The following is a 22,996-nucleotide window of genomic DNA, read 5'->3' as shown; positions in this document are numbered from 1 at the left end:
ATTTTTTAAACTAAATACCCTAATGATGATTGTGGCCAAGTTTGGAATAATTTGGCCCAGTAGTTTCAGAGGAGAAGATTTTTGTAAAAGATAACTAAGATTTACGAAAAATGGTTAAAAATTGACTATAAAGAGCAATAACTCCTAAAGGGGTCAACTGAACATTTCGGTCATGTTGACTTACTTGTAAATCTTACTTTGCTGAACATTATTGCTGTTTACAGTTTATCTCTATCTATAATAATATTCAAGATAATAACCAAAAACAGCAAAATTTCCTTAAAATTACCAATTCAGGGGCAGCAACCTAATAACAGGTTGTACGATTCATCTGAAAATTTCAGGATAGATAGATCTTGACCTAATACACAATTTTACCCCCTGTCAGATTTGCTCTAAATGCTTTGGTTTTTGAGTTATAAGCCAAAAACTCCATTTTACCCAAATGTTCTATTTTTAGCCATGGTGGCCATCTTGGTTGGATGGCCAGGTCACCGGACACATTTTTTAAACTAAATACCCCAAAGATGATTTTGGCCAAGTTTGGATTAATTTGGCCCAGTAGTTTCAGAGGAGAAGATTTTTGTAAAAGATTACTAAGTTTTACGAACTAGAGGCTCTAAAGAGCCTGTGTCGCTCACCTTGGTCTATGTGAATATCAAACAAAGGAAGCAGATGGATTCATGACAAAATTGTGTTTTGGTGATGGTGATGTGTTTGTACATCTTACTTTACTAAACAGTCTTGCTGCTTACAATTATCTTTATTTATAATGAACTTGGCCCAGTAGTTTCAGTGGAAAATGTTAATACAAATTTACAAATTTTATGAAAATTGTTAAAAATTGACTATAAAGGACAATAACTCCTTAGGGGGTCAATTGACCATTTCGGTCATGTTGACTTATTTGTAAATTTTTCTTTGCTGAACATTATTGCTGTTTACAGTTTATCTCTATCTAAAATAATATTCAAGATAATAACCAAAAACAGCAAAATTTCCTTAAAATTACCAATTCAGGGGCAGCAACCCAACAACAGGTTGTCCGATTTATCTGAAAATTTCAAGGCAGATAGATCTTGACCTGATAAACAATTTTACTCCTGTCAGATTTGCTCGAAATGCTTTGGTTTTTGAGTTATAAGCCAAAAACTGCATTTTACCCCTATGTTCTATTTTTAGCCGTGGTGGCCATCTTAATTTGATGGCTGGGTCACCGGACACATTTTTAAAACTAGATACCCTAAAGTTGATTGTGGCCAAGTTTGGATTAATTTGGCCCAGTAGTTTCAGAGGAGAAGATTTTTGTAAACGATTACTAAGATTTATGAAAAATGGCTAAAAATTTCCTATAAAGGGCAATAACTCCTAAACGGGTCAACTGACCATTTCAGTCATGTTGACTTATTTGTAAATCTTACTTTGCTGAACATTATTGCTGTTTACAGTTTATCTCTATCTATAATAATATTCAAGATAATAACCAAAAACAGCAAAATTCCCTTAAAATTACCGTTTCAGGGACAGCAACCCAACAACAGGTTGTCCAATTCATCTGAAAATGTCAGGGCAGATAGATCTTGACCTGATAAACAATTTTACTCCATGTCAGATTTGCTCTAAATGCTTTGGTTTTTGAGTTATAAGCCAAAAACTGCATTTTATCCCTATGTTCTATTTTTAGCCATGGCAGCCATCTTGGTTGGTTGGCCAGGTCACGCCACACATTTTTTAAACTAAATACCCCAAAGATGATTGTGGCCAAGTTTGGATTAATTTTGCCCAGTAGTTTCAGAGAAGATTTTTGTAAAAGATTACTAATCTTTATGAAAAATGGTTAAAAATTGACTATAAGGCCACACCAATTTGATTCCTTGTTCGACGGACCCGCCCGCACCTATTTTTTTCAAAACAGAATTTTTTTATTTTTTTTATATTCCCGCTTCCCGCATCCGGAAATGTAATCATGTCCATTTTCCCGCACCGTTTTTTTGTAAATATTATAAAAAGATATCAACATTTGTTTTTAAAATCACAGTCTAACCTGTATATAACGATTTTAAACATAAAAGCACCCCCACCACACTTTGTAAATATCTGTGAGAATATTTGTTTCAGCATGAAACCTATTTATCTAAAGCGGGAGGGCTCCGCTATAAATTTATATCAGCGGGAATACCTGTAAAGAACAAAAAATTGGTTACTTTCCCCCTTACTTATATTCCTGTAGTGTAATTGCCCCGTAGTCTATGGGGGTTTCCCCAACCTATCACACGGGTACTGGTACATCACCGAGGGATCCGAAGGGACACATGACATGACGTAACAGTTGGGTACTTCCAGCCTCTTTTTAGAGTACAGCTCTCTCTCACCACGGAAAGAGCAAGGCAATGCGCCTGATATCTGGGACTAGACGAGGTTAGCTGGGACTGACACCTTGTAGGAAGGTAAGGGCACTCTAACACTAAGCATAGCTTGTACCAACCCCTCGGGTAACCATAGAGCTCAGCAAGACAGGCCAAATAACACTTTATTCCCTATCAAAAAATGTTCGTTGTTAGAATAAAGTACTTAGAACTTCTGAAGGATTTGCCTTCAACTGAAATTATATTGTATGCTGGCGAAACAAAACTATCCATAGCCGCTGCATGTTTATGCACCTGTCCTGATTGATTGAGGGGCCTGTCGTTCAGCAGTTATCGTTTGTTGATGTTGTTCATTGGTATTTTCCCGTTTGGATATACATGATATATCAATTAGATCGTTGTTTTCCTGTTCGAATTGTGTACGTTAATAATTTTGGGGTCCTTTATAGCCTGCTGTTTGGTCCGTATCAAAGCCCTGTGTAAAAGGCCGTACTTTGACCTGTGTTTGTTATTATCAGGTTGAGAACAACCCTCCCTCAGACAAGGGGTCATTTTACTGATGTAGAAAAGAAAATAGAAATACCAAGGATTTGTATAGTTCTTCTATACAAAACCTTTGAAAACTTAGAATTTTGTACTCAAAAAGAGGAGAGTTACATCATATTTTAAACAACTTTTTCTAAAAGAGGGGTCCACTTATTTTGAATAATATTAAACTGTTAAAGTAAATGTGTTAACATGGTTCAAGTCCAGGAATATTACAAAATTCTTGGACATGTTTTGACCATTTAATACCAGATAGATATATAGTTCTTTGAGAAAATATGAGCCCTTTTGTACAAACAAATATATTATAACTTATATTGATCCCTCATAAAACATGTAAAAGGGATATTTATAACATTAAGGGGTTGTCCCCAAACTGATTATGACTTGGATGGAGAATTGTCTCATTGTCAGTCACACATACATAGACCAGATTTAATTATTTCTTGGTGAACAGGGAAAAAATACTTCAGAAATTAAAGAAATGTCAAAGTACAAATGAGAAATCAAGCTTTGATATTGTCAAAACCTACTATTTTATGTTTACAAAAAAAAAATTATAATCGCTCGCCTTTACTTTTCAAGCTTCGCCTCAAAAATTTGCAAATTAAATATTTTTTTATTAAAATTTTCAAATCGCTCGCTCGCCCCAAATTTTGGAGTCCAAAAATCCGTAGAACAAGAAATTAAATTGGTGTGGCCTAAAGGTCAATAACTCCTAAAGGGGTCAACTGACAATTTCGGTAATGTTGACTTATTTGTAAATCTTACTTTGCTGAACATTATTGCTGTTTACAGTTTATCTCTATCTATAATAATATTCAAGATAATAACCAAAAACAGCAAAAATTCCCTAAAATTACCAATTCAGGGGCAGCAACCCAACAACGGGTTGTCGGATTCATCTGAAAATTTCAGGGTAGATAGATCTTGACCTGATAAACAATTTTATCCCATGTCAGATTTGCTCTAAATGCTTTGGTTTTTGAGTTATAAGCCAAAAACTGCATTTTACCCCTATGTTCTATTTTTAGCCGTGGCGGCCATCTTGGTTGGTTGGCCGGGTCACGCCACACATTTTTTGAAGTAGATACCCCAATGATGATTGTGGCCAAGTTTGGTTTAATTTGGCCCAGTAGTTTCAGAGGAGAAGATTTTTGTAAAAGTTAACGACGATGGACGACGACGACGCCGGACGCCAAGTGATGGGAAAAGCTCACTTGCCCCTTCGGGCCAGGTGAGCTAAAAATGGTTAAAAATTGACTACAAAGGGCAATAACTCCTAAAGGGGTCAACTGACCATGTTGATAATGTTGACTTATTTGTAGATCTAGTTTTGATGAACATTATTGCTGTTTACAGTTTATCTCTATCTATAATAGTATTCAAGATAATAACCAAAAACAGCAAAATTTCCTTAAAATTACCAATTCAGGGGCAGCAACCCAACAACAGTTTGTCCGATTCATCTGAAAATTTCAGGGCAGATAGATCTTGACCTGATAAACAATTTTACCCCTGTCAGATTTGCTCTAAATGCTTTGGTTTTTGAGTTATAAGCCAAAAACTGCATTTTACCCCCCTATGTTCTATTTTTAGCCATGGCGGCCATGTTTTTTGATGAAATGGGAATTAAAACACAAATTTTATTCTAGATACCCTAGGAATCAATCAGATGAAGTTTGGTTTGAATTGGTTCAGTAGTTTCAGAGGAGAAGATCTTTGAAATAGTTTACGACGACGACGGACGCCAAGTGATGGCAAAAGCTCACATTTCCTTTTAGGAATGGTGAGCTAAAAAATAGTTTTTATTTTCAAATATCGAAAAGTCAACCAAATTTAAGAGGATTCAAAACTTTAAAATATTTGAGTTCATACTGACAATAGTTAATAAAACATGCCATGCTTATAGTGGCATGTAGTTGTTAACTTTTACATCATTTGGTCTCTGGTGGTGAGATGTCTCATAGACAATCATACCACATCTTCTTATTTTTATATATATGTGCTAACCATGTTTGTTGGCTATTCATTACAAGAATTGTAGAACAGATTATCAAGCCTTTAACCTGTAAAATATGTTTCAAGCCATAAATGATAGTTTTAGTATGTTTTTTACTGTCAAAAGTTTGTCACTTTTTGTTGGTTTTTTATTCGAGATATACATAGTCAACGAAGTAATAAAATTTATCTGTTCTATAAATCTGCATATATGTGCGTTACACAATAAGCTTCTGCTTAGCAATGAATACATAGATACTGCCCAATCATATAAAAACTCTACTTTTTGTTAAAATCAGTTTTCTATGATATTTAAGTTGTACATCTACTTTCAATTTCACTACTTCAGTTTACAATCAGCTGAGTATATCTTATAAGTTCTTATGTTGAAAATGTATACATTTAGCTGTGTATGTTATTTACATTGTACATCTACTTTGTTTATTTTGCTGAATGATATACAATCAGTTATGTTAGTTATTTTTGTACATCTATTTTCTCAACTTCGCTAAATGTTGTACAATCAACTATCATTATCAGACACAGATTTAGAGGGTTTTCCAGGGGGCCCCAAGCCCAACTCTTCTTTGGAAAAAATTTGGTTAATTATTTGGGGATCACTGAAGCATGACTGGAGCGGCCCCCTCTTATGAACATTTCTGGATCAACCACTAATTATCTTAGTTGTAAATCTACTTTCTCATCTTTTTCTGAATAGTGTACAATCAGCTGTGTATGTTACTTCAAATTCAGAAATTATTGAGAGGTTTTTATCACATGTAATGCTCATGATGCAACTACTTGATCATAAGAACCTTGCATTCTGATATCTAATACATCAATCTGTATTTAGCTTTTTTCTAAAATCACAAATATCAAACTCACATGTTTGTTCTTTTTTTCAAAAAACCCATCAATAAATGCACACAATAATTTGTTAATTTAAAATATTTAAGTTGTATCTATCTACTTTACAACTTTTGCTAAATCGTGTACAATTTATATAATAGCTGTGTTTGTTGTTTTAGTTGTACATTTAACTTTTGAAAGTTGCAAAAAGAAATTTTTAAAGCAATATTGACAACATACATGCATAACTTTAATACCATCATAAGAAGATATTATTTTAAAATAACAGAGTACTAGTTAGAGCTATGTTTATAATTAAACTGAAATGATGAAACAGATAATTTGATAATGAACAAACTCAATTAAATTTCTTTTCATAAATCAAAGACCAACGTGTGGTGGCAATACTGTTTTATTACAGAAAGAATGTATGAATAAATGAGGAAACAAATGAATATTAAAATTTTATGTATGAAACAAACATTAATGTGTTAATTTTTTTATGCAACGCGTCTTTTGATTGGCTGACGTTATTTTGTTATTAGCCCATAGACATAATTTATTCATGTGACCGTGACGTCATCAACCTTTTTTCTTGGTTTTCTACGGTTAAAATGAAATTTAGAATTAAATTATAAGAAATGACTGTAATAGACAGAAAAAATATTACAGTCATTCCTTAAATATTTCTATCCATAAAAAAAAATTAAAAAAATTATCACTCCAAATCATATTAAATCATCTAAATATATAAATATAATGTTGCCAATTAATCTTTTTTTCTGTTAACTTATTTCCTTTGGAATGCAAACAGGTTAGAGTTAGACTGAGGAGCTATGTTTTATATTATCTTTAGCGAAAAATTATCAACTTTAATTTTCCAATGGAAGAAAATTCAATCTGCAATAATCAAGCATTAACAGTTGATTTTATCTACTGATTTAGTTTTAAATGAAAATTTCCTGTCTGACATGAAGCTATGAAGTTACTTTAATTAAAACATCCATCAAAATGAATTAATTACTAAAAAAAATGCATCTGTTACAAAGTGGCTATTCATTAAATACAATAAAACAGTTACCGAAAAGATTTAAAACAAAGAGGTTTGTATAGTATATGTTCCTGAAACAGCTCAGTTCTAAATACATCAAAATCAAAGATAAGTACTTGGAAGTTGAGTCTGTTAGAACATTCTTTCTAGATTTTTTACCTGCCAGTCTGATCAAAGCTGAAATTTTTACCAATGAGAAATAATCTGACATATTTTTTTATCTCCTTTTCTCCAGACCCTATGTGCAGCATGAGACATAAGCAGTGATTATAAACATGCAGAATATGTCAAACACCAAAAACAAGCAATGCAGGTCATAAATATACCTTGATCACCACTGACTTTGTCTGTGTCATCTTCTGCAAGAAAGGTGCATTCTGGGTAAAAGCTATCTCAAATAATGCAACCATGCTGTTAGTAATTTTATTTGACAATATGGATATCATATTCATTGAAAATAATTTTCAAACAGAAATATGTATCTGGAAAAAAGACCAATGCAACTGCCATAAAAAGACTGAAAACCCCTAAGCTAAAACTTGATGCCAAAATAGACCTAAGGCAATAATGCAAAATATAAACAATCTATACTTACAGAACCTAACCTTTGCCTCTATCATACATATAACAATAATAATGTATAATTGTTTATAAAATTAAAGAATATAAACCGGCATATGAGTAGTAGAAGAGCTATACTGTTTGTAAGAATCTTTTCCAAAAATGGACCTACGTATATTATAAGATTGGTTACATTATTACAAGTACCCTGTAAAACATTATTCTAATAAATGTCAGGGTAAGTTTTTAGTTTTATCATGTAATAATTTTAGAAACTCATGAATCATATATTATTTACTAATCATATAGACGAAAGGGATTTTTTTTTTGTAAGACTGTTCCAACACACAATTTTGTGCGACAGCTGTTTCAGAGACTGAAAAAGTACTAAGTACTGCAGGAGAGGACAACACACAAAGTTCTACAGGAGAAGCAGTTGCCTGATATTTGAAGAAGTTATTCACATTTTCAAATACAGATTTGCCTGTCCTTAATCTCCTCATCATTAACTTGATTTGACTGTTTGTTAGTAATAAGGTGCTACAGCCCAAAATTATATAAAGCTCTCTATTACTTAAAATCCACCCATAAAAGATATCAGTAATGAGTAATCTTATGTCTAGTATTAACCATTCCTAACCCAATACCATCAATCATAACTTACTTCCTACAACACTTGGGGGCTTAGAGTCTCCTAAATCTGATGGTGTTGTACTAGCCCCACTTCTTATACTACTTTCCCTACTTGATCCTGTTACAACTGCTGTCTGCACCCAAGCTGTTAAATTGGCAAGTTGCACTTCCATTTTTTCCATGCGTACTCTGAAATATAAAAAAAGAAACAAAAGATGAGTTCATTCTTCGTTCAATAACTTTATATATTCAGCTTTAAAATTGTCTCATTGATTTGGTACAAGATTGTCATAATTTTTGTGATTTTCACTTACATGTAACAGACTGGATGTCAAAACTAGAGGCTCTTAAGGGCCTATGTCGCTCACCTTGGTCTATGTGCATATTAAACAAAGGAAACAGATGGATTCATGACAAAAATGTGTTTTGGTGACGTGTTTGTAGATCGCACTTTATTGATCATTCTTGCTACTTACAATTTTCTCTATCTGTAATGAACTTGAGCCTTTAGTTACAGAGGAAAACATTTTGTAAAAAATTACCAAAATATACCAAATTAATGAAAATTGTAAAAAATTGACTATAAAGGGCAATAACTCCTTAAGGGGTCAACTGAACATTTTGGTCATGTTGACTTATTTGTAGATCTTACTTTGCTGAACATTACTGCTGTTCACAGTTTATCTCCATCTATAATAGTTTTCAAGATAATAACCAACAAGAGCTGTCAAAATGACAGTAAACCAGATTCTTTAACATTTATTTGTGTTCTGGCATTTATCAATATTACAAGGACCAAAACTCCTAATAGGTAAAATTTACAACATATTAAAATTTTAAAAGGTTTGGTTGAACGGTTCATGAGTAAATGCACGGACACAACAGTTTTTAAACTTTCAAGAACCGTAACTCCTGAACGGTAAAAGTCAAAATCGTCATTATTGAACTTGACCTCCATTTTGTTGTCAGTAACAACATATTAAAATTTTAAAAGGTTTGGTTGAACGGTTCATGAGTAAATGCACGGACACGACATTTATTAAACTTTCAAGAACCATAACTCCTGAACGGTAAAAGTAAAAATCGTCATTATTGAACTTGACCTCCGTTATGTTGTCAGTAACAACATATTAAAATTTTAAAAGGTTTGGTTGAACGGTTCATGAGTAAATGCACGGACACAACATTTTTTAAACTTTCAAGAACCATAACTCCTGAACGGTAAAAGTCAAAATCGTCATTATTGAACTTGACCTCCATTTTGTTGTCAGTAACAACATATTAAAATTTTAAAAGGTTTGGTTGACTGGTTCATGAGTAAATGCACTGACACGACATTTTTTAAACTTTCAAGAACCGTAACTCCTGAACGGTAAAAGTAAAAATCGTCATTATTGAACTTGACCTCCATTTTGTTGTCATTAACAACATATTAAAATTTTAAAAGGTTTGGTTGAATGGTTCATGAGTAAATGCACGGACACAACATTTTTTAAACTTTCAAGAACCGTAACTCCTGAACGGTAAAAGTCAAAATCGTCATTATTGAACTTGACCTCCATTTTGTTGTCATTAACAACATATTAAAATTTTAAAAGGTTTGGTTGAATGGTTCATGAGTAAATGCACGGACACAACATTTTTTAAACTTTCAAGAACCGTAACTCCTGAACAGTAAAAGTCAAAATCATCATTATTGAACTTGACATCCATTTTGTTGTCAGTAGCAACATATTAAAATTTTAAAAGGTTTGGTTGAACGCTTCATGAGTAAATGCACGGACAACATTTGGTTGCCGCCCGCCTGCCCGCCGTACATCCCCAAATCAATAATCGACATTTTTGACACAAAAATCCGGTTAAAAACAGAAAAAAAATCCTTCAAATTACCAATTCAGGGGCAACCCAACAACCCATTGTCCGATTCATCTGAAAATTTCAGGGCCAGGTGAGCTAAAAACACATTACTGGTAGTATGCTTTAGATAGGGTTAAGTCCATAATAGCTCTTTGTAATTATTCATGTTAACCTCAAGGTAATTCTGATCTGGTAAATTTACTAGATAAGGTTTGCTTTGCATGTTTTTTATATAGATCAGAAGATCTCTACAAAGGTTTTTGTATAGAACTTTTCTTATCCTACAATGAAACAAGAAGTTTTGTTTAGGACTGTTGATATCCTTATATGATCACAAAGTTATGTTGTACCTGGTTTCTGGATCAGTTGTAGGTGAGGGTGTAATGCTGCGAGGTGGAGGAGGGACCATAGGTATTTGTTCTCTCTCTGGAGTTACCCTATAGCTTTGAGATCTCTGGACGGGTTGATCAGCTGATCTTGGTGACATTGGTGTGAATGCTAAAGAGTGACGATTTGGTTGATGTCCTGAAATAAAACAACTCTGAATTAAAACCACATGAAAATATTGACTTTAACTTCTGTATTATGAAAAACAAGAGTGCACACACTGAAATGTCTTGCCTTCTTTACTAATCATTGTTATTATGTTGATAGTCCTAAATTTAAAGCTTTATTACAACTGTCACATACACTCAACATTAACCAAGAAAACTAAACATTGACCAATGAACCATAAAAATTGGGTCACGGTCAGATGAACCATGCCAGAAGACATGTACAGCAAACATTTCTTCCATACAACAAATATAGTTTACCTATTGCTTATAGTTTAAGAAAAACAGACCAAAACACAACCAGGTGCTCCGCAGGGTGCAGCTTTATACGACCGCAGAGGTCGAACCCTGAACAGTTGGGGCAAGTATGGACAAAACATTCTAGCGTGATACAGCTCTGAATTTGGATTGTGATCAAATTTTTGACATTACATGGGTTTTTTTTACACAAAACAAATGTCAAGATTTTACAAATTTTACAATTAAAGATTTCTTCTTCAAACTTTTTAAATCTAAAATTAAATAGTTGACACAGCATAGGTTTCTGACACAGAATGAATGTGGTCTAATGAACTTAAAAGTTTGTTTTTGCCTTTTAGCAATTCACTATGCTGTTGAATATTAATCCTCTCAAAAAAATGTTTGAAGAAATTTTCTTTTTATTTATGAAATCTGAAATGAGAAAAATTTACCCCCCCCCCCTTTTTTCACATCCCCGTTTCCCTTTTTCCAAAACTGATATCAATTCAAATTTCTAATGGAGTTTGCAACAATAACTACTCTTTTAAATACATCATAAAATATTAAAATGTAAAATAAAGTGCTTGTTATCACTGAATGGTAAAGATTGGTTGGTAGTAAAAGTGAATATACATTGTTTATTGTATAAAACAATAAAAAAAACTTCATCAGCAACATTTTATATTGGCAAATTTCCAATGAAGTTATTTACATAAAGTTATTGGCAAATAAAAATAGAAAATGACATCATAGTCATGTCTGGCAAATGTCCAACATACATTATCTAAAAACATTTTAGATAAGATAAGGAAATAAGATGTAAAAAAACTGCTTGTTATCACTGAATGGTAAAGATTATTTTAATTTATCAGTTGGTAGTAAAAAGTGAATATACATTGTATATTGTATATAACAAAGATTTAAGTTGATTCTGGACAAAGAAAGATAACTCCAATAAAAAAAAATCTTGCTATTGCACAATATTTTGCAATTAGATATTTCTTGCTTACTATTCTGGACAAAGAAAGATAACTCTAATTAAAAAAAAATTTGCTATTTCACAATATTGTGCAATTAGATATTTCTTGCCATTGCGCAATACTGTGCAATTGAAAAGACTTGCTATTGCACAATACTTAATATAATAATTTTAGATCCGATTTGGACCAACTTGAAAACTGGGCCAATAATAAAAAATCTAAGTACATTTTTGGATTCAGCATATCAAAGAACCCCAAGATTTCAATTTTTGTTAAAATCAGACTAAGTTTAATTTTGGACCCTTTGGACTTTAGTGTAGACCAATTTGAAAACAGGACCAAAAATGAAGAATCTACATGCACAGTTAGATTTGGTATATCAAAGAACCCCATTTATTCAATTTTTGATGAAATCAAACAAAGTTTAATTTTGGACCCCGATTTGGACCAACTTGAAAACTGGGCCAATAATCAAGAATCTAAGTACATTTTTAGATTCAGCATATCAAAGAACCTAACTGATTCATTTTTTGTCAAAATTAAACTAAGTTTAATTTTGGACCCTTTGGACCTTAATGTAGACCAATTTGAAAACGGGACCAAAAGTTAAGAATCTACATACACAGTCATGACAGTTAGATTCGGCATATCAAAGAACCCCAATTATTCAATTTTGATGAAATCAAACAAAGTTTAATTTTGGACCCTTTGGGCCCCTTATTCTGTTGGGACCAAAACTCCCAAAATCAATACCAACCTTCCTTTTATGGTCATAAACCTTGTGTTTAAATTTCATAGATTTCTATTTACTTATACTAACGTTATGGTGCGAAAACCAAGAAAAATGCTTATTTGGGTCCCTTTTTGGCCCCTAATTCCTAAACTGTTGGGACCTAAACTCCCAAAATCAATACCAACCTTCCTTTTGTAGTCATTAACATTGTGTTTAAATTTCATTGATTTCTATTTACTTAAACTAAAGTTATTGTGCGAAAACCAAGAATAATGCTTATTTGGGCCCTTTTTTGGCCCCTAATTCCTAAACTGTTGAAACCAAAACTCCCAAAATCAATCCCAACCGTTCTTTTGTGGTCATAAACCTTGTGTCAAAATTTCATAGATTTCTATTAACTTAAACTAAAGTTATAGTGCGAAAACCAAGAAAATGCTTATTTGGGCCCTTTTTGGCCCCTAATTCCTAAAATGTTGGGACCAAAACTCCCAAAATCAATACCAACCTTCCTTTTGTGGTCATAAACCTTGTGTTAAAATTTCATAGATTTCCATTCACTTTTACTAAAGTAAGAGTGCGAAAACTAAAAGTATTCGGACAACAACGACGACGACGACGACGCCAACGTGATAGCAATATACGACGAAAAATTTTTCAAATTTTGCGGTCGTATAATAACTAAACACTGAGCAATGAACCATGAAAATGAGGTCAAGGTCAAATAAAACCTGCACGACTGACATATAGATTATAAAATACTTCCATACACCAAATATAGTAGAACAATTGCATACAGGATAAGAAAAACAGACCAAAACACAAAAACTTAACTATAACCACTGAACCATGAAAATGAAGTCAAGGTCAGATGACACCTGCCAGTTACACATGTACACCTTACAGTGCTTCCATACACCAAATATACTAGACCTATTGCTTAAAGTATCTGAGATATGGACTTGACCACCAAAACTTAACCTTGTTCACTGATCCATGAAATGAGGTCCAGGTAAGTGAAAACTGTCTGACAGCATGAGGATCTTGTAAGGTACGCACATACCAAATATAATTATCCTATTACTTATAATAAGAGAGAATTTAACATTACAAAAAATCTTAACTTTTTTTCAAGTAGTCACTGAACCATGAAAATGAGGTCAAGGACATTGGACATGTGACTGACAGAAACCTCGTAACATGAGGCATCGATATAAAAAGTATGACGCATCCAGGTCTTTCACCTTCTAAAATATAAAGCTTTTAAGAAGTTAGCCAACACCGCCGCCGCTGCCACCACTGGATCACTATCCCTATGTCAAGCTTTCTGCGACCAAAGTTGCAGGCTCAACAAAAATTATATGTTATAACAAACAAGAATGTGTCCTCAGTACACGAATGCCCCACTCGCACTATCATTTTCCATGTTCAGTGGACCGTGAAATTGGGGTAAAAACTCTAATTTGGCATTAAAATTAGAAAGATCTTATCATAGGGGACATGTGTACTAAGTTTGAAGTCGATTGGACTTAAACTTCATCAAAAACTACCTTGACCAAAAACTTTAACCTGAAGCGGGACAGACGGACGGACAAACGAACGGACAGACGGACGGACGAACGGACGGACGGACGCACAGACCAGAAAACATAATGCCCCTAGGTGGGGCATAAAAAAATGTTTTTAATAATTATATTGTACTTAATTTTAAATGTTTGAAGTATTAAGATCTGGATAAAATGGAACTTACTTGTATCAGGAGGTGGACCTGAAGCTCTTAAAGGTGAGACCATTGTATTGGCCCTGACCCCTTTGGCAATGTAAGTCTGGGGTGGAGCACCAGGGGCACCAGCCCCACCTGGTCCATGGAGGTAGTCATAGATCTGCATACCAGTTGCTGGTGTAGGAGACATTGTTCTCCTCAAAGGATCACCGGGAGGTAGCTGGCTTCTTTGTGCCGGTGGAGACACTGACCTATAATGCTGTTCTGGACCTCTTTGTGGACCCTGCTGACGATATGTTGGTCTGCCTCGGCCATCATGGTCTTGGTAAGTTTGAGGTACCGGTACATAACCATTCTGCATCTGTATATTTTCTGGGATCGGTCCAAGGTTGTGTCTATCAGGAGTGTTTCGGTCACCACGGATACGGTCTGGTGAATCATACAATGCATTGTGTGCATAATTGACAGGTGGATGATGTGATGGGGCACTTCTGGTCAAGTCTGGAGTAGGAGATCTATAGATATCATAATCACTGGCATATATAGGATCCCTGTACACAGGGTAGGAATGTGACATGGAGGCAGGCAAGGTCTGGGCTTTTCTTACCTAAAAATAAATCAACACATGTATATTAAATTGATATCAGCATATTCCCCAAAACAGATTATTACATAAAGAAAACTTTTTTTTTTACAAATAATTACATTTCAACTGTAAACAAAAAATCATAGGTTGGGCATAAAATAACATTTTTCAATACATACAATATTTTCCATTGGATTATCATTTCAAAGGAGTAGGTCCAGTAAGACCCCTTTTTGGCCCCAAAATATAGCAGTTTTACAAAATTGTTAAAATGTAAACTTTAAGTTGTTTATTGGAAAGTAGAATCCTTCTGCTACATAAATATGGGCTGGTTTTGACAATACAATGCACATACATGTATATCGGGTAATCATTAAGTCATGCTAAATTACTGAAATCTTCACAATTTTAGCATTTTAGTTAAAATTTAGACGGTTTCCGTCTGAAATGAAAGTGGCCGCATTCGTGTTCATTCTTAATATTCAAATGTAAGTTGTATTTGATGATAGTACATAACATATATAAAGGTTGAGGATGAACACAGATGCGGCCAATTTCATTTTTGGGCATATTTAATAGATTTTTCATATTTAAGCTTGAATAAGATTGTTTTTCGTGACTAAATCAGTTAAAATCTTTCACATTAACTAATTGAATCAACTGAAATAGACACTTATGTGTTTAAAAAGTGTCCAATATCTTTCGTTAGATGAACCTGAAATTTGAGGCCAAAATCGGTTTTTACCAGACCTACTCCTTTTTCCCAATGAAATCTTAGAAACAATATTCTTTACACATGATTCAGAAAAACATTTGTCCTTCAACTAATTAAAGTCTGAAGGTCTCACTGTGACTTTGTGATGAAGAACAGTAATAAAAGAGCTGTTATTTTGTTTGTTGTGGTTTTTTTTTTTTGCTGTGATTGTACTGATTTGTGTCATGGATGGATATCCCTTATCCTTTGCTTTTCTATTCTGTTACACTATCAATGCAATGGGAAACAAGATAACAGATGACAGCAGAGAGAGTGCAGGATATATCACATACTTAGCCAGGATCTGGGCTCTCAGTCATAAAACTTTACTCAGAACTCTCTGAGTACAAAACTTGTGCTCAAACACAACATCAAATCGAGAATTTTGATTATTTTTTTTCTTTATGTTCACAAGGCCTAATGCCTCCACTGATAATTGTCTGAACAACAGAATACTGATACTCAGAAAATACCTGCCTCTTTCTTATTGAGGATTCCATTCCTAATTTCTTTTTTAATTTCATCTTTAACTTATTGATTACTTGTCTTTTTATCATTATGACATACAAATATGTCAAAGTATAGTTATGTGTCAAATCAAAGTTACATGACAGTTTTCCCTATATATTTATACCCCCACACAATTAGTATACTGCAATGACCTTGTCTGTCTATCAGACCATTCAAATGTCTGTCATATTACTCAGCTACCGAGTACTGTATATAGGAATGATTCGATAATTGGACTGTAACTTTATAATTTTGAAAACATTCAAATTAGACAACATGTATAAATCTCACAGAAAAAAATATGCATGTGTCATATATTATAACTTCTCACAATCCGAATAAAACAATCCATGGCAAGTATAGAAAGTTGTTCTTTTTATAATCAAAGTGCTGGATAGCACCTCTGGAAAGTTTGCAACTGTATATATGTATTATTTCAAATAGGTTATAGACGTGTATTGTTCAAATATGTATTTAATCACAGTTTTCATTTTTCAAACTAGACCATTGTCTCGCCTGCAATTTCCACAAATCACTTTTTATGCCCCATTTATGGACATTATGTTTTCTCGTCCGTCCGTCCGCTCATCTGTCTGTCCCATTCAGGTTAAAGATTTTGGTCGAGGTAGTTATTGATGAAGTCAAAGACCAATCAATTTTAAACTTAGAACACTTACACACTAGAACACGTCCGTAATATCGAGGGTCCGTGACTGAATTAAAGTATATAACTATGCGTACGCCTTATTTTAGTATTGGGATTGTCATCTGATAAAGTCGTGCCGATTATAAGATGCACAATGTTTTCTGCTTTCAAAATCTTTTTGTTTGAACCTGTCGACTTGGAACTTATCAATTATTGGTAAAACAAAAGGTCCTGGAATGGAGTATTTTTTAATCAACAGCATTGTCCTATATTTATTAATTTATTTATAAATAAAGTTGAATTCTTTGATTTGCTGTTTTATGTCATGCCTGCTAACAAATTGAAAACTGTACCTGTATGCCTTATTTTAAGGGCATACAATACAGTTTTGATCCCATATTTACAGTTTGATGAAAATTTCTATATAGGCTAATTTTTGCCTAATTAAATCAAATAGAGTGGGGCGCTCATATTTGCCGTGGACACAATTTCGCCGTTTTATGATATTGAGGTGTAAAAACTTCAAAGGATGGCTGAAATGGCAGAAATATGCGGATAAATCATATTTAACAAATATGATAATTTTTGAAAATGAGACCAAATTTCGGCACTTACCGCAAAGGACCGAAAAACGCACTACGATTTCCAGCCAATTTCCTGAATGAAAAAAAAAAATTTTAAAGAAGTATTTCTTAGTAATTCTTTAACTGATTGCCCTAAATTTCAGTTTTTTGCACCTTTCAAATGTCTGCTATTCATCTATATTGAAATTTATTTGATAAATATTGTTTAAAGCTGCAGTTATTTGGTTTTAAATAGATGTGTAAAAACGGCGAATATGTGTCCCCCGTTGACAAAAAATCATGAAATTTCAAACATCCTTTAATCCAACTTTTCAGATGGTTTTTCTCAAAACAAACACGTTTTCAAGCTAAGAATTTTTTGCATTTGAAGTTATATTCATATAGAAATATCAGTATACTTCAAAAACATAAAGACCAGAACATAAACTGAAGAAAACATGGAAAGATATGGCGAAAATGAGCACCCCACTCTATGTAATAAAAAATATACCTTCATGTGCTACTTTTTGAGTTAAATGAGGTCGAAATTTTGTATATTTGCTAAAAATTCGGATTTCTGGCCGCATTTTCCCTTTCGAAAGAAATCCATAACTTTTTCGTTTTAAAAGATAAACACAAATTGTTTTTTGTTAAATAAGTTGTAATTTCTGTATTTTATAAGTATCCTAAAAATTTATGTCTTTTTTACTAAAAAATAAGTCATATTTATCAAATTGTCATGAATTGAGAAAAAAAACGTAATTTTTTGCTGTATATTTATCAAAATTAAAAACATTGCACTATTTACAGTTTTATAAAATTTGGTCCACATAATCTCCGTGGAAAATGAAACAAAATGTCTTTTTAAAAAAGAGGGGTCCATGAACTCGGTTTCAAGTAAAATCAGTTTGAATGATAAAAATCAGTCGAAACCTGCATCTTTTCCCGATAAGTCACTGTTTGACGTCGCGAAAATAACATTTTACGTTAGCAACGTCATTACCTTCCCTGTAACTGTATCGTATGCCCTTAAGTCCAGATTTTTAGTATTCGTATTGTCATCTTAGAAAGTCTTACTGCTTAAAATACTACAATAGGGAACAATTTGACAATGATTGAATTTAGTGTCAACCCTGTGATAATGACCCGTGTATAAGGCAAAAATATTGGAAATACACCGTTTGGTGGTGCGCCTGTCAGACGAGAAACGTACAGATAAGGTAATAGGTAACAGGTGAATATTAATTATGTGGAAAACAAAAGGGTCTGGAGTGGTGTTATTTTTAATCAACACCATTGTCCTATATTGGATATATATAAAATTGAATTCTTTGATTTGTCGTTTTTACCCCATGACCCCCATGACGGCTGATAAATTAGACCTCGTTATTTTTGTATTAAAGTTGTCTTCTATGATATAATCTTTCTAATTCTGATGCCAAATTAGAGGTTTTTACTCCATTTTCACGGTCCACTGAACATAGAAAATGATAGTGCAGATGGGTCACGTGTGTACTATGGACACATTCTTGTTTTATCATGTTTATATATCTATACTTCTAAATCTAAAGACTGTTTTTATGTTCACCTGATAAATGTATAACCGAAGAAAGCTACAAGTCAAACTTATATATAAAGGTATATATACTTGATAGGGTATACTGAAAATTTCACCCCTTTACATCTAGAATGGTAAAAGTGACGCCAACACAATTCAAACTTGACTTGTGTTTTGTGGTTGCATATAAGTTTCATAAAATTTGGATCAGGCAAACTAAAGTAAGAGAACAGAAATCAATTTTGGGATGTATGGACGTACGTACAAGTAAGGGACGTGATACTGACAGAAAAACAAGGATAAAACTCAATATGGTGGGGGTGTAACAATAGTAGTATGACCTCCGGAATAAAAAGTTTATATACACTAGATTCATACAATGTTGATCTGAGGTGCTTATAACCCTGTAACACATTTTAGTTGCTGCTGCGTAATTACCATTGAGGCAATGACATTTGAGATTTTTGTTTTAAGCCATTTATTTGATATACTAGTAATCATTGACTCTGTGTTAGGACGACACATTGTTAATTATAGGTCAAGCTTAAAGAATCATACTGCCCCAGGAATAAAGTGTGAGGATAAAAAGTTCTGGATCTGCCATTGCATTGTTAAGCAATAAGAAAGTCATTTTGCTAGTACAATGTTATTAAATCATTTTAATAATTTCTACAGCACTTGTCTTTAGCTTGATCTCAGTCTTGATACACTGAACTATATTCTAAGAAGTAGATGATGACTTGGTTGCTTTTAAATTATACAGATGCTCTGATACTAAATGTCATTAAGACAATGTTTTTCTGTTGTCAGTTTGATCCACTTGAGCATGCTGAACAAGTGAAGGTCCTTGTATCCACATTGGAATGTGAAACAGCTAGTACTTAAATAACAGAATTAAAAGTTTTCAAAAGGATTTTTGGCATCAAAACTTTCAGATCGATGTCAGTTTGACAAAAACAATGCACTTTTCTTTTAAAGCCGGTATTTACCTTTATTCATCCTTGGCGTGAGACATAAGCCATATAATTATCGATTATTTTATATTCTATCACCTGTGTATTGTTAAAAGAAATCAAACCATTATCACTTGTCAATCATCTGACAATTTGGTCAAATATCAACTTGTTCTTGCATACCGGACTCTTTCGATACACTCGATACACTCAGGCTTTTATTCATTCAATAATAAACAGTTGTAAATATCGTACATAGTAAAAAATAGTGCTGGAAAATGTTCATTCATGGTATATTCATGAATGAAATGCTGTCTTGCGTAGATTTCTTTTGATTTTCTCTTTAGCCAATGGCCGATCTGCAAAGTAGTGTTTGTGATACTTATTTTCAAAATGAAGTTAAATCCATCTGAATAGTCGTTGAACATTCATTCCTTTTTTATTCAAGCTGTAATCTTTTCAAAAGAGTAGCAACTCAAAATATCCAAGAATCAGAAGTCGAACACTAGTACTACATTATCTTGGAGCAGAAAATTGCGATAGTCTGTCTCACCCGAAGTTGAGGTCGACGCCTAAGGAAAGTAGCAATAGCAAACTATAGCAAACTTTCCAAAAATTCAATCTGATTAAAATAGTTCCTCTGGTCTCATTTTGCTAACAAGGATCTAATCAAAGAGCAGAATGCTCTGAGGGATACGATTGCCACAGTTTTCATTGACACATGTATAGCAGTTCTGCCAAATTTTCATCAAGCAAATGCGTGAGATTTGGTCAAAATTGAAAAGATCAAAGAGGAAAAAAATAGATCCAAGGATACTGCCGCAAAAAAGCATGAACATGCGTGAGTGTCAAGCATTTTTGGCCGGCAACCCTGGTACAGCTGGATAGTATTATTTTCAAAACTAATTCAACTGCACATGCAAAATGTAATAATCTGAATAGTCACTCAACTTTAAAAATAGCCAATCCCGGTTACAAGTGTATGAGCCATGTACTTATTGTGTTTTATCGAATTATAGTTATCCCGTACCATTGTAAACTCGTACCACTAAAAAAAAGCTTGTACCAATGCAAACTCGTACCACTGCTAACACTTACCAACTTATTTAATGCATTTAAATGGCGTTAAATGATGAATATACATGATATACGTTACTTTCACTCAATACCTCTTAAGTCTGTAAAATGTATATAATTTGAAAGTACAATGACCAATTCGTAGCTAATGTTCCTTGTCTATAGGATAGAAAATACTGTGGCAGATGTAGATAATTAAAGTATTAACAGTTTCACCCGAAGAAAATATTAATTTTTCATGAATAATTAAATCTTAGCAGTTAGACAAAATGATTGCCAAAATTATTTTTACTGTCTATAAATAACAATGAAATGTAACTGATTCCTGTTAAGGGGTCCGGAATTTTCCTGCAAAAAAAGCACATGGCTTTCAACAATTGTAAACATGGCATTCAATTTGCGATCATGGATTACAGCTTTAATAGACAATAGACAAAAGACAATATTTTTAATTAACTTTTAATTAACTTAAATATATATTCAATTTAAGGTACAGTTAAAGCAATCTTTTAACTTTCTTCTGGATTATGTTCTACAGTGGCGGATCTAGAACTTTTCCTAAGGGGGGCCCACTGACTGACCTAAGAGGGGGCCGCTCCAGTCATGCTTCAATGATTCCCTTTATAATCAACCAAATTTTTCCCACGAAAAGGGGGGGGGGGGGGGCCCCCTTGATCCACCTATGTTCTAGTTTGAAAGATCAGTTTAAACAATAATGCTTAAAAACATTCTTTATTTTTGTCTAAATTTTCATTAAAATCCTGTATAAAATTCAAGTAATTCAACTTTATTTTTACTAAGTTTACAAACAAAAACCCATAAAACATCATATTTTTTAATATATTTTTCTGAATGGTACGACTTCCCAGTGGTACACGTTAACTTTTTTTGTACGAATGGTGTGGTACGAGTTAACTTCCTTCCGTATCTTATCACTGTAATTCTAGGAGGAACCCTAAACTGGACCCCTGTTGTGTTCACTTATCGCTACACTGACCTTCAGTGCGAAGCTATCTATAGAACGGCGGACCAGTTTAGGAGGAACCCCATTTCGTACTCTTTAAATATTGAAGTTCCTTTGGGTCAGAGGGCATGACTCCTTTCCGTACACACTCCTCTGTTAAAATTGAGATCGTTCTTAATATAATACGACGTTTAGCATTAACGAGTTAATTTTTCTTGACGAATACTTCCGGAGGAATGGAGACAACTCGAAACGATAATATGGAAGACTCCATTTCGGCTGAAGGGGTGTTATAGGTAATTTTTCCGATGAAGCATTTATTTTAATTTAAATTATGCATATGATTTAAAATTATGCAACAACAATAACCCTCAATAGCAGACAGACATAGAAAGAATCCCACGAGTTTCAAATTAATCAATGAAGCGGGGAATCACTCAATCTGATACCCCTTGAAATCAGGAAAACTATACGCATGCGCATTAATACATAAACAAACCGCGACTTGCGATTTGGAACAAGAACGTTTATTAAATGATATGATGAATGGTTCTCCATTTCTTCACGAGAGTACAGTATCAAATATCAGTTTCATAATGGTAAAATATAGAAATACTCCACTTCAGTTCCTATGACAGAAATAGAATTATCGGTCAGAATTCAGAGAACATGGAGAACTCTCGCAAGTTATCAAAACTGGGGTATTCCCTCTGAGGTGTTTCTAAATTTATAAAAACACTAAATATAAATACTGTTTAATTCTGATTTTCCGTGTTGTTAAAAACACGCATATAGGTCAAGGAAAATATCACACATGAAGATTTTGAGAAGAACATTACAGGAAAGTTGTTTATGTTCAATCCTTTTGCTTGTTTTTACCTTTTAAAGCAAGACAATCATAAGAATCTGAGATGTTGCTGAATGTTTAGAATAAAACGAATGACGTGAGGGAATGAAGCATGAGTCAACGGTAAAAGTCTACAGATTGCTTGACAGCAATCGTATCCCAAAAACTTTTCTGTCCTTATTTTGATCTGAAAGAGCTCCATATTTTCTGATATATCAGCCAATGAAATTTAAGTATAAAACTTTTTGATGGGTTATGTCATTATCATAAAACTTGAGGAACCAGAAAGGAATTTTAAACAGAAAAATAGAATGGACTTTTGCCATACGGCCTAGCCAAGATCAGATGTGCATTTTGTGTTTCACATGAAGTCAAAAATGAGTATCACCTCAGGGAAAAACTCTTTTGATATTTTGGTTCAAAAATGGTTTAAATTATGAAAAATTG

General features: G+C 33.4%; 1 protein-coding gene across 10 annotated transcripts in view; it reads right to left on the bottom strand.

The window, feature by feature from the left end:
• Positions 1-22,996, bottom strand: part of LOC143065050 (SRC kinase signaling inhibitor 1-like) — a 97,364-nt gene that overhangs the window by 15,131 nt on the left and 59,237 nt on the right. For 8 of the 10 annotated variants that reach the window (XM_076238356.1, XM_076238354.1, XM_076238359.1 and 5 more), the window contains 4 exons: positions 14,119-14,698; positions 10,215-10,389; positions 8,039-8,196; positions 7,140-7,172 (listed from right to left, as the gene is read on the bottom strand). In XM_076238356.1, the coding sequence (XP_076094471.1) occupies positions 7,140-7,172; positions 8,039-8,196; positions 10,215-10,389; positions 14,119-14,698 (946 nt within the window). Of the gene's footprint in view, positions 1-7,139; positions 7,173-7,408; positions 7,427-8,038; positions 8,197-10,214; positions 10,390-14,118; positions 14,699-22,996 lie in introns of all 10 variants that reach the window. The other 2 variants (XM_076238355.1, XM_076238357.1) reach the window with 2 other exon arrangements.

Source organism: Mytilus galloprovincialis, chromosome 2, assembly GCF_965363235.1.
Source record: "Mytilus galloprovincialis chromosome 2, xbMytGall1.hap1.1, whole genome shotgun sequence".
NCBI classification, from domain to species: domain Eukaryota; kingdom Metazoa; phylum Mollusca; class Bivalvia; order Mytilida; family Mytilidae; genus Mytilus; species Mytilus galloprovincialis.
This window is presented reverse-complemented; position numbering and strand designations above follow the sequence as displayed.